The 12,924-nt window shown below is 39.6% G+C and overlaps 1 protein-coding gene across 1 annotated transcript; it reads right to left on the bottom strand.

The window, feature by feature from the left end:
* Nucleotides 1-616: 616 nt before the first annotated feature.
* On the bottom strand, nt 617-12,817 carry LOC139480346 (ubiquitin-conjugating enzyme E2 W-like). The gene is made up of 6 exons (XM_071263409.1): nt 12,803-12,817; nt 8,936-9,027; nt 8,179-8,281; nt 7,725-7,880; nt 5,728-5,803; nt 617-4,532 (listed from the first exon to the last, which is right to left on the bottom strand). The coding sequence occupies exons 1-6, from the start codon at nt 12,815-12,817 to the stop codon at nt 4,519-4,521; spliced, it is 456 nt and encodes a 151-aa protein (XP_071119510.1). The 3' UTR covers nt 617-4,518.
* Nucleotides 12,818-12,924: the final 107 nt, after the last annotated feature.

The following is a 12,924-nucleotide window of genomic DNA, read 5'->3' as shown; positions in this document are numbered from 1 at the left end:
AAAATATCCACTACTAAAGAACTGGAATCAGAACATAAGAACCCTTGCACACAGACAAGTAAGCATGATTTCCACTATACACATTCACCTTGTAGTAAGGTTGAACTTCATACATGTATTTACACATATACATACACAGTAGGTTATGCCAACAAATATCTGAAAAGGATAACCAAGTCATATGGTTTCAAAAACATAAATGCCAATTTGCCAAAATTAAAATCCCACTAAAATCAGATTTTTTTCATCCAAGAAACAATCTGATTTCAATGGGACTGAGATACATTACAAAACATTATATGATTATTAGTAGTATTAGTTACATCGCGATGCTGGGCCACACAAAAAGCAGAAGGAATGTTACTTCACTGCTAATGTAGCCATAATTCAGGATTAGCAGTGTTAACCATATAAGGCTAAAAAAACCATTCTCAGCCATTGCTCATAAACAAAGACCCAGCAATTCTTTCAAGACAAACTCGGGCCTTCAAGGACAGCTCTTTCCCAAAGTAAGAAGACAAAAAGCACCAAATTTGATCAAGTCGTAAGCTAATTGTTATAGCCTCACAAGCCCTGAATGATGAAGTATACATGATCGTGGCATACAAGTTTGTTATAGCCTCACAAGCCCTGAATGATGAAGTATACATGATCGTGGCATACAAGTAAACAAGAGTCTCTCTGTGTCGGCCTCAGAAGTCAGCCGACATATTTCTGATTATATGTACCCATGTACCACACTGATGAGTCCCGAATCTTGCGTACCAAAAGCAAGTTGGCAGCATCTATCATGGGGTGTCAGCTTCATGTGGGGGGAAAGCCCGAAGTGATGCAGGCCTCAGACGTTTACCACTTAGGTGCAACCCATGAAAAGGTTATGGTGCTGGCACACCAAGAAAAATAATCAGAGCAATTTTGGGATTCAAACCTATGATCGTAGATTTCTGGTATGCCAGAGAATTACAAGGCCTTAGACAACTGGGCTACTCATGCCCCCTGAAAACAAGAAATTTTTACTCACCCCAAGATCACTTTAAAAACTATGTATTTTGCTTCGTGTGAGAGGGCAGTTGTGTAATATTCCTATGCAGACATGAATAAATGCACCTATCACCACCTAGTATATTACAGGAGTTTATATAGGATTCTTAACTAAGTGCCCTTGGCAGACAAATTGGGAAAAACTTTGTACAAAATTTCAGATTTTGTTAACTACTCATCTTTATCTTGTCACCATAGAAATAGGACATACAGCATCTGCACGTCAGTAAACCTAAGTTTACGAGGCCAACTGACCAAAAATTCTAAAATAAGATGAAGAAAACCTTGACTTTAGACAATGTTTTTTTGTTGGAAAACAGTTTTACAGTTAGGTGAAATGAAAAACACACCAGATTTTTACTGTTGCTCATAAGAAATGGTAAATGTATAAAAATCATTCATAAAAAAACCAAAACAATCAATTATCTTTTGGTATATTCAGTATCTTGACATGTTAAAATTAGTATGTTTTTCATTCATAAGTAGCAGTAATTCAAACTTTGTAGTTTATTTGTTTTGACCACCTATTTTAAACTTTAGGCCAAAAGTATTGTAAACCAACTATTAAAAACTAAAAGGCCTAAAGAAGCATTGAGCAACTTCAGTTTTACATCAGGAAAATTAATGTAACTTTGATTCAGTATATGGCATCATTCAACATAGCATTCAACATAGCATTCAACATTGTATTCAAAATTGTATTCAAAATTGTACTCAAAATTGTATTCAACATTGACTCACTAAATAACCTAAACTAGATGAGTTCGGAGGTAGCAAAGCATGTTATTACAATATTATGACAACATCTGGCACAAAAATGGTTGCAATGAGTACAGCCAAACTAACCTGAGTATTTCAGTTGCCTAATTGTATTCTAAATGTTTGCTGAATGTTTGAATGTTTGACTACAGGTATGGCAGCTCACTTTTATAAGGGGATTTGAAGCAAGGAAGCTGTTTTGTGCTAAACCATAGTGTCCACTTTTGATATGATGTACTCCTTACATTTCTCTTTGAATATTCACATTTCTATTTTCAAAATGAACTCAAAATATTGTTGTATACACAAAATACTGAGTTTATTAATGCCACACACGCCAGTCCAGGTTTTCCACTAAATACAAGGTTAGCCAATAATATACCAAACATAATCAAGCCATCTTGATTTGGAAAGTTGACTATAAAACTCCCCCCAGGCTTTACTTGCTGGAGATGAATCAGGCTGGAGTAGCAACAATGTTTTGTTTGTTTGTTTGTTGTTTAACGCCGCACTCAGCAATATTCCAGCTATATGACGGTGGTCGGTAAATAATTGAGTTTGAACCAGACAATCCAGTGATTGCCATCATCAGCATCCATCCACACAATTGGGACACGATGACATGCATCATCCTGGTCAGCAAGCCTGACCACAGTTGCAAAACACCAAGCACTTGTTCATCAGAACAATAACATCATAGCCTGTTTTTTCTTTCCATTTTGGTAGTGATTTTGCTCATCAAGAGCATAGCTCTATAATCAGTTACTAAACATGCTAAACCCCAATTGAAATGGCCTGCAAATATTTGTTGCGCCAAAATTTGAAAAAAACAGTTGCTGACAAACATCTCCCAAGAGAAAGCAATGTATAATGGTTGGGAAAAATCTTCTCTTATCTCATATCTTAACATTTGAAAAACCAAAATTTGTTCAGTGTGGGGTAACAGCTCTTACTTTTCGGGACATAAACAACAGATTGTTTGAAGATGGTATTGCCAGACCAAGGGGGTTTAAGTGTAGAGACACCAGGATAGATGGGTGAATGGATGCAACCTCATCCAGCTCTAATGTTTTACTTTGATATAATTCCTCTCTCTGTGAAAATCACCCAATAGGAATGAAGGATGTGTGGCTTCTTCAACCAATCAGATGTCAGCTTTCTAAAACAATTTGGCTTCATTTCTTTACCACCTCAATTCAAAAATTTCAATCCAAAAGAAAATCCACAAAGTGAGTGAGTATTGTACTTAAACTGCTCTTAGCAATATTCCAACAATATCATGGAGGGGGACACCAGACATGGGCTTCACACATTTGAACCCATGCGGGGAAGAAAACCAAGGTCTTCGGCATGAGGAGCAAACGCTTTACCCACCTGGCTACCCCACCACCCAAAATCCACAAACAACATAAATATACCCTTGACAATACACTCTTGCGAGTGTACAAGCCATGTTGCTAAAAACAACCAGGATATTAGAAATATCCACAACTGTGCTGCTTTATCATTTTTCATTCAGAACTAACCAATTTGATTGTGAGATACGCTTATCTACATGAATCACTCATTCGTACCAAGAATTTAAAAGCCATAACACTGATTGTCCAACTTGAAAGTTCACCTTACGTGACATCCTATGAAAGTGTCATCAGAACTTCACACAGAAAAGTATCGTAATAGATCTAATTTTATAAATGGGAATGGACATAAACCCATAACAGAATTTTACATTGGTAATGCAAGGCCAAACAATATAAATGCCACGTGAAAAGTACAAATTATCTCATTGAGACTTTTGAAAACAATTTACTGATAACCCCAACATTGTTTTTTCAGCTCATAAATGATATTAAACTGATGAGTCAAATATATGAAATATTCAATCTTATTTTTGCATCCATTTCATAAATGTCACACAATCTAATATTAGCATCCTTGTCTCAGTCTATCAATAATAAGGAAATATATAGGTGAGGAAAAAAATGAAGATATTAATTAATGAAATCAAGGTGTCTATGCCTGAATATTTGCTGCTGAATTCATCTGGGAACAGAGAGTCTATCCAGTATGATCAGACACACACTAAAAACCCATACACTTTAACAATGGGCAGCTGCTGATCAAAAAGTTTCACAGAATACATATTTAAAAAAACCCATTTGTTCACAAATCATGATGGTATACATAGTTCCAAACTCACATACATATATCAACCTTCTTTTGGTGCAAATAAACAAAAATGAAACACAAGGCTTCTTTCTCCAGCTCTGCCAACAACATTATCTCCCTTGATACATTACAGAGTTATCTCCCTTCACTACTCTACAAAATGGCAAGACTATAAAATTATATGCACTTGAGATAGACATCGAAACAGCAATAAGTACAGCTTCCTAAATCTTGAAATAGCTGGTAATTACAAATCAGTGATGTGTTGTCAAATGCTTGTGTTACAACTAGAAAAGAAAAAAACAACAACAGAAAAATATGTTATTTGTTCTTCAGAACCTGTGTCTCTCTTCTGCAGACAGGGAGAATGTGTTCACATATGAGGCGATAAATAAAGTGTGTCAGACTGAAGCAAGTGTTGCTGTGATAGCGGGAGACCCCAGCTTGCTGATATGTCTAGCGAGCCAGGTGGAGGTGGTGTAGCTCACGGATTACTTGCCAGGCCCAGGTGTAGTACCACTAAACAAGTGACACTGCCACAATGTTGTGTCATACAGAGTCATCTGAAACAGAAACACAAGCAACGTCACAGAGCATTGCAAACAGAATGAATATATCTATTTCTTATCATATAATCAATCTGCAACTTTAGCCACAAGTCCAAAGCCCAAATCTAAAACAATTCAGTTCGGTCCAGTTTCACTGGCTAATAGATCTAGTACTCCATATAATGTCTGATAAGCAGTCACATGCTACTTGACAGAAATGCAAATTGACACACAGTCAGGTCTGATACTTTACGGAATTGACTTAAATTACAAAAAATTGAATGGTAATAACCTGGAAGTGATTCCCCATATTAGCCAATCAGATGTCTCTGTTTTATTATACAGTACAACAAAACAATTACAGGCTTTAAAAGAGGGACCCGTTCTTATGGACCCGAAAAAGGCAATATCCACCACAGACTTAGTCCACGGGCCAATATTGCTATTTTTCAGGTCTATAAAAATATGTATTGACCTCAATTTAAAGTCTTAATTGTATATCATGCAAACTATTTTCTCATTTAAAAAAGAAAGATTTAGTTCATCCAAAAAAGGGTCTTCTTTATAATTTTACAAACATGTAATTAACAGTGAAGACTAGGATATGTCCTAGATAATGATTATCATCCAGTGCACTACATGTCCATTCTGTTCTGAAATGAAGAAAATCCTGACCCATGGGCGACCTTAGTTTAGTTTAAATGACATGAGACAGCTCAACTAACCAATACACCCATAAGAGTCTGTGCTAAATGATCATAGAGAGATGGAGAGAAGTTTGGACATGTTTGACTTGAAAATGGGTTTAACATTGTCTACAAGATAACACCATTCATATAGCAACATGCATGTGTGTAGTTTAGCATGAATACCCCCATCCAGGGACAGTACATTGATTCTGATCCGACCAGTCCTTGTTTTAGCCCCTAAATGCCCAGTGCCAGGAAGGGCAACAACAAGTGCTTCTTTTAAAGTATTTTGGTATAACACACCCGGAGATTGAACCACCAACTATCCACTCCCCGGAAGACACTATCTACTAAATCATGGAGACTGTCAGAAAAGTATGGAAGGTGAATGGTCCATATTTCAGTTATATTACACCGGAAATGGGCTTCACAAATTGTACCCATGTCGGGAATCGACGACCGAACACTTTAACCACTATGCCACCCAGCGGCCATTTAGAAAAATGATAAACTTGTCTTACCATGATACCACCATCTAGTTTTCTTTGGGTTTTTACTGCATGTCTTCACATATATTGCATTATCAGGAGGCCTCTTCTGAAAGAAGCAAACAGTCACATCCTTTAGTCACACCAGTTAATGTCCATCACATTACAAACAACAGTGACATGAATTAGGGCCTCAACGTGAGACATTATAGTGCTCAAACCATCTGCATCACTATCCACCCCCTATGTAAATGAAAGCTGTTGCACAAAATGTCTTTTTATGCACCCAGAACCTAAAAAGAGCGGATCAAATCTCATGGGAACATGTACTGAGGTTCAAAATGTTCTTATGAATGTAAACAGAAAATATCAAATATTACAAAGCATCCCCTTACAGTCAAGTCTCGTTAATCTGACACCCGCCTTTATCCAACACAAATGATGGGAACCGATTAAATCAGTGCTATTTAGACCTATTAAACCGACAGTCTCGCAATCCGACTCCGACACACTCCGACTCCGAAATCACTCATTAATCACAGTGATCAGCGTACTCTGTGGCTATCTGCCCGCGAGTACACAGCCCATGTTTTGATGCGAGACGAGTCAGCTGGTATCAGCATATAACAACGGCTGCAGAGATAAACTTGCTAAACAATAAACAATTAATGCTTTAAATAAAGAAAACAGGATTAATCACAAACTTAATCTCATTAAAATATCACTGAGGACATCCCATTACAGGTCACGTCAGCACAACTTTTCGCGAACTATGACCGATCAATGAAATGACTAAGAGGACGTCAACGATAGCCACTTAGAAAGCAGCAACTTCAATTCCAGACTATGCATTTTAAAGTATTTTGAATAAGTCATACAGTCCGCAACAGTTGTTTTGTGTCAAGCTTTAGATGTTGCATGATTAGAAAACAGATTCCGCTAACAATGTTAAATAACAATATGAATATTTCATTTTTATTTTTTTATTACGTGTTTGTATCTTTATCTATCGTGTAGTTGTCCGATTTTAGATCATGAACGTTGATACTACTTAATTTCGGTTATCCGACATTCTCGTTAATGCGATATAATCATATGCAAGCAACCATGTCGGATTAACGGGACTTGACTGTATTATGTTTCAGTTGTTTCATTGTTCAGTTGTCCCCTTGGGAACTTGTTGCTGAGAAAAGCAAGATACAAACATTTTTAGTCAACCTTATAATTATAACAAATAGCAAAACCCTTAAAAATGACAAATTTCTTCTAGTCCTTATGATACCTTTTGTTGGTTTGGTTGTTTGTTTAACACCACACTCAGCAATGTTCCAGCTGTATGCCGGCGGTCTGTGCATAATTAAGTCTGGACCAGACAATCCAGTGATTGATATCATGAGCATCAATTCACAAATTTGGGATAAGATGACACGCATCAATCAAGTCGGTGAGCCTGACAACCCATTACCCTTTGTCGCCTCTTACGACAAGCATGGGTTGCTGAAGACCAACTCTAACCCGGATCTCCACGGGTCTTCCCAGACTGCCCTACAGTAACCCGGATCTCCACAGGTCTTCCCAGACTGCCCGACAGTAACCCGGATCTCCACGGGTCTTCCCAGACTGCCCGACAGTAACCCTGATCTCCACGGGTCTTCCCAGACTGCCCGACAGTAACCCGGATCTCCACGCGTCTTCCCAGACTGCCCGACAGTAACCTGGATCTCCACGGGTCTTCCCAGACTACCCGACAGTAACCCGGATCTCCATCGGTCTTCCCAGACTGCCCAACAGTAACCCGGATCTCCACGGGTCTTCCCAGACTACTCGACAGTCATGATACCATTACCCCACACTCCGCAATATTCCAGCTATACGTAGCAGTCTGTACATAATCAAGTCCAGACCAGACAATCCAGTTCTTGATAATGTGAGCAACAATCCACGATGTCTGGGTATGATGGCACCTACAACCAGCACAGGTTGCTGGGGATGAGAGTCCCTACAGGCACATGAGAATGTGGGCAACTCACCTTTTCTTTACAGCTGGACAACATACTGACGACACTGAGACACACAGCCTGCACGGACAGGGCCGGGGACCAGTCTTCCGTCAGTATAGACAGACATATATGGCCGTTACTATATACATGAGGATGAACAGGGATGTTGGACCCGATGAATGTCACCTGCCAAAAAAGATTCCAGGTAAACCTTTACCCGCTTTACAGACATCCCTCAACAAAACAAAGTGTGAGTGAGTGAAATTGGTTTAACCAGAGATGCCAACCCAAATTAAAGCTTTGGAGTAATCAGTTGGGTGTAAAGGTGTACGTTCATGTAAAAAGAGTACCGCTAACATGGTTAATTATTGTACCTTATGACGGTTTTCATTTCTACATTTAAAAGAGAGAAATTGCATCCTTAACAGGCCAAATGTTTAATACATGATTATAAAATTCTCTGAAGATAACCTTGATAACTCACCTGGGGAGAGTCGAAGGGGTACCTAGAGCCGAACTTGAAATGAAGCTGGAAGTTCTCACCTTCATACAGAGATTCAGGAGCACCATTGATGTAGACAATCCACCTGTGTGCAGTCAACATGGACATCAGCAACATCAACGTCAGCAACATGGACGCCAGCAGCATTGACATTGACATGGTAAACATTACCAACATGGACGTCACCAACATTGACACAATCAGCATCGACATCAACGTCGGCTACATCCATGTCGGCAAACCCATGTCAGCGACGTGCACGTCACCAACACCAGTGACCAGCACAGATGTCAGCATCATGGATGTTGGCTACAGCCATGACAGCAACATGGACGTCACCAACATAGATGTCAACAGCATGGACGTCACCAACATGCAAGTCACCAACATGGATCTAGGCAACAATCACATGAGTAAGTGAGTTTGGTTTAAAACCTCTATCAAGTATTTCAGCTATATCACAGCATCTCATCAAAATACATGAGAAAAGCCTGAAGTAATGCAGGTCACATACTGTAACCACTTTGTTGAAAACTACAAGCCTGGGTATGGCGCTGACAAACTAAGAATCGTAATCAGGGCAAATCTGTTTTTCAAACCTATGACCACTTGACTCTGGCATGCCCAGGGGAAGTATGAGCCTAAAGTTTACATTGTCCCCCAAAACACAGTGAATATAAAATGTGATTTGCAGCATGAAGAATCACACAGAACTAGGAAAGTAAAGAGTTGTACTTACTCTGATAGATTCTTCTGGATGCTTTCTGTGTCCACGTTCACCCCAACTGGCGGGTCCTTGAGGAGCGCTTGCAGCTCCTTCTGTAGTCGCTTCTACAACATCAAAAAGTACAACTGTGAAACCAGGCCTGTTAGTGCAACTGTAGAATCAGGGCCTATCAGTACAACTGTTGAACCAGGGGCTGGCAGTACAACTGTAGAATCGGGCCTGTCAGTACAACTGTAGAATCAGGGCCTATCAGTACCACTGTTGAACCAGGGGCTGGCAGTACAACTGTAGAATCAGGGCCTGGGAGTACAACTGTAGAACCAGGGCCTGTCATTACAACTGTAGAATCAGGGGCTGGCAGTACAACTGTAGAATCAGGGCCTGGGAGTACAACTGTATAACCAGGGCCTGTCATTACAACTGTAGAATCAGGGCCTGGGAGTACAACTGTATAATCGGAGCCTGTCAGTACAACTGTAGAATCAGAGCCTGTCAGTACAACTGTAGAATCAGGACCTGTCAGTACAACTGTAGAATCGGGGCCTGTCAGTACAACTGTAGAATCGGGGCCTGTCAGTACAACTGTAGAATCAGGGCCTGTCAGTACAACTGTAGAATCAAGACTTGTCAGTACAACTGTAGAATCGGGGCCTGTCAGTACAGCTGTAGAATCAGGGCCTGTCAGTACAACTGTAGAATCGGGGCCTGTCAGTACAACTGTAGAATCAGGACCTGTCAGTACAACTGTAGAATCGGGACCTGTCAGTACAACTGTAGAATCGGGGCCTGTCAGTACAACTGTAGAATCGGGGCCTGTCAGTACAACTGTAGAATCAGGACCTGTCAGTACAACTGTAGAATCAGGACCTGTCAGTACAACTGTAGAACCAGGGCCTGTCAGTACAACTGTACAACCAGGGCTTGGGAGTACAACTGTAGAATCAGGACCTGTCAGTACAACTGTAGAATCAGGACCTGTCAGTACAACTGTAGAATCGGGGCCTGTCAGTACAACTGTAGAATCGGGGCCTGTCAGTACAACTGTAGAATCAGGACCTGTCAGTACCACTGTAGAATCGGGGCCTGTCAGTACAACTGTAGAATCGGGGCCTGTCAGTACAACTGTAGAATCAGGACCTGTCAGTACAACTGTAGAATCGGGGCCTGTCAGTACAACTGTAGAATCAGGGCCTCAGTACAACTGTCGACTCAGGGCCTCAGTACAACTGTAGAATCAAGGCCTGGTAGTACAACTGTAGAATCAGGGCCTGGGAGTACAACTGTATAACCAGGGCCTGTCATTACAACTGTAGAATCAGGGCCTGGGAGTACAACTGTATAATCGGAGCCTGTCAGTACAACTGTAGAATCAGAGCCTGTCAGTACAACTGTAGAATCAGGACCTGTCAGTACAACTGTAGAATCGGGGCCTGTCAGTACAACTGTAGAATCGGGGCCTGTCAGTACAACTGTAGAATCAGGACCTGTCTGTACAACTGTAGAATCAGAGCCTGTCAGTACAACTGTAGAATCAAGACTTGTCAGTACAACTGTAGAATCGGGGCCTGTCAGTACAGCTGTAGAATCAGGGCCTGTCAGTACAACTGTAGAATCGGGGCCTGTCAGTACAACTGTAGAATCAGGACCTGTCAGTACAACTGTAGAACCAGGGGCTGTCTATACAACTGTAGAATCAGGGCCTGTCCGTGCAACTGTAGAACCAGGGGCTGTCTATACAACTATAGAATTAGGGCCTGTCAGTACAACTGTAGAATCAGGGCCTGTCAGTACAACTGTAGAATCGGAGCCTGTCAGTACAACTGTAGAATCGGGGCCTGTCAGTACAACTGTAGAATCAGGGCCTGTCAGTACAACTGTAGAATCAGGGCCTGATGGAGGAGTCAGTAGGCAGTAAGATTTAGAGCCCCTTAGAGCCCTTGAACTTTAGTCAGTGGATACAGACATAGAGAATCTTATCTTTGAGACTTTTCATATCAAATATATCAACACAAGTCGATAAAAGTTTAAAACACCTCAGCAGATTTGAGTTGATATATTTGATATCGACAGACTCCAGGGTGAGATTCTCTTTACCATCCAAAATCATTCTTCAACTTTTTCAATTTGTAAACAGTAATAACATCTAAATATACTTTTCTTGCAGTCCCAATATGGCAGGAATTGAACAATCTAAATATTCTTGCTTCCCCAATATGGCATACCTGGCGAGCTCGCCATATCTTTCCAGTGGTTTGACATAATTCATATTTTGACTAGTTTGCAAAAAATGATCTGACACCGAGTTGCCATCTATCAAAAGGTAAAAGTGGTCGTCCACCAGGAAATGTCACTTGCCCTTCCTGAAGTTTAGTAGTTGACTAGCCAGCCAGATTATGGGAACAAGCAAGATTTGAGAAGTATAGAGATAAAATCTCTACATATACACGTCATTATAAAGCAAACACAATACTGAGCGATAACTTGCATAGTTTACTTTCAAAGTATCAAATTCTTCATTCTGGCCGCCGACTATGATTGCAAATGTTGTGAACAAACACGTCCCCGAATTTATTAATACCATAACTATTAACTAATAGTTGAACATGTACCATGTTTCCTTGCTACTGCCACATTTAATATTAATTATGTTTGTAATGTTCAAGTTTATTTGCATGTGTGTTTATCAGTAATAAGAGACCTTGTGCTTATGTAACACAAATCTCCCTCAGGGTAATAAAATGCTATCTTATCTGATCTTACTATGACATAATATTGCTGCACCTAGCTGATCTTACGAAGAAATCATATTACTGCAATGTCAGTTGTCATCAGATTTCTGTAATGTCATCCATGGATTTTTGTACTTTCTTGATTCCCACCTTACTAACAAAGCCCTAAATTGGGAAACCGTAACTATCCTTAGCTTAGGGTCAGTTGATTTTTCTGGGTGAGGGTGTAATATTTGCACAATTCTTACCTATTATTGTTCAGAACACTTGTGGACATGTCATTGCCAGATTTACCATGGATAAGAAAACACGACACAGATTGACAGACATGTACTTATATGGTCCCCGCCCTTGCTAATTACCCTTTGTATCCAACATAATAAAGCTTTTAGGGTCACAATTGATTTGGTTTTATGGCATACTGACGAACTGTAATAAATGAAATGTTTCAAAAAACATCACAAAATAAACACAGAATCATGCTCTAAACACAGATTTTATAATAACTGGGCCTCATTATCGATATAATGTTTTATACCCAGGGGGATACGTTTTGATGGTAAATCAATTCAGACAGATCCTATCCAATATAATAATATAAAGGTTAAAAAAGACGAAATCTGTTATTTTTAACTATGAGGTGGAGTAGAATCTGATGGGAAGAGTATTGAAGTGGAATAACTTCAATCATATTGTGTATCCCTGTTTTAACCCAAGATATAATAGAAGGAAGTCTTGGAATAGTATTCGGGATGCAACAGACGGAACTAAATTGGCCATTTTATATTTCGACATTAACATGATTCCTGGTTGTACCATGTTTTGTGCTGGCATTTGAAAAAGTGATAACAGAATCAACGAGTCGGGAAGTAGGATGTTGTTATGCATGACTGTATCTGTTCACTGTCTCTTTTTTAATTCTAAATGTCGTACAAAATCCTTCCAAAACAAAACATTGGCTCATCATTCATGCTCATGTCTTGACAACATTATTGTGTTTTTTAATGTATTCAAGAATACCGAACATGTCAATAGTCCAGAATGGGTAATAAACATATAAAGAAGACGGCGCCTTGGTAAAAAATCTCACACAGTCTTTATAATCATAATCATATGGGCATGATGAATGCAAAAATACGGGAAGTGGTACCTCCATTGAAGCCATGTCTGACGTTTGTTGTTATATAGTTTCGTATAATTTGGATTTGGTCCAACAATTGGATTATCTAGCATCATCTAATTTCTAGATATATCTAAAAGACAATTTACAGC

The sequence above is a fragment of the Haliotis cracherodii genome, unplaced genomic scaffold (genome assembly GCF_022045235.1).
Source record: "Haliotis cracherodii isolate W230 unplaced genomic scaffold, xgHalCrac1.p SCAF_4, whole genome shotgun sequence".
In the NCBI taxonomy this organism is placed as follows: domain Eukaryota; kingdom Metazoa; phylum Mollusca; class Gastropoda; order Lepetellida; family Haliotidae; genus Haliotis; species Haliotis cracherodii.
The sequence above is the reverse complement of the archived record's forward strand: the minus strand, read 5'-3'. Positions and strand labels throughout refer to the sequence as shown.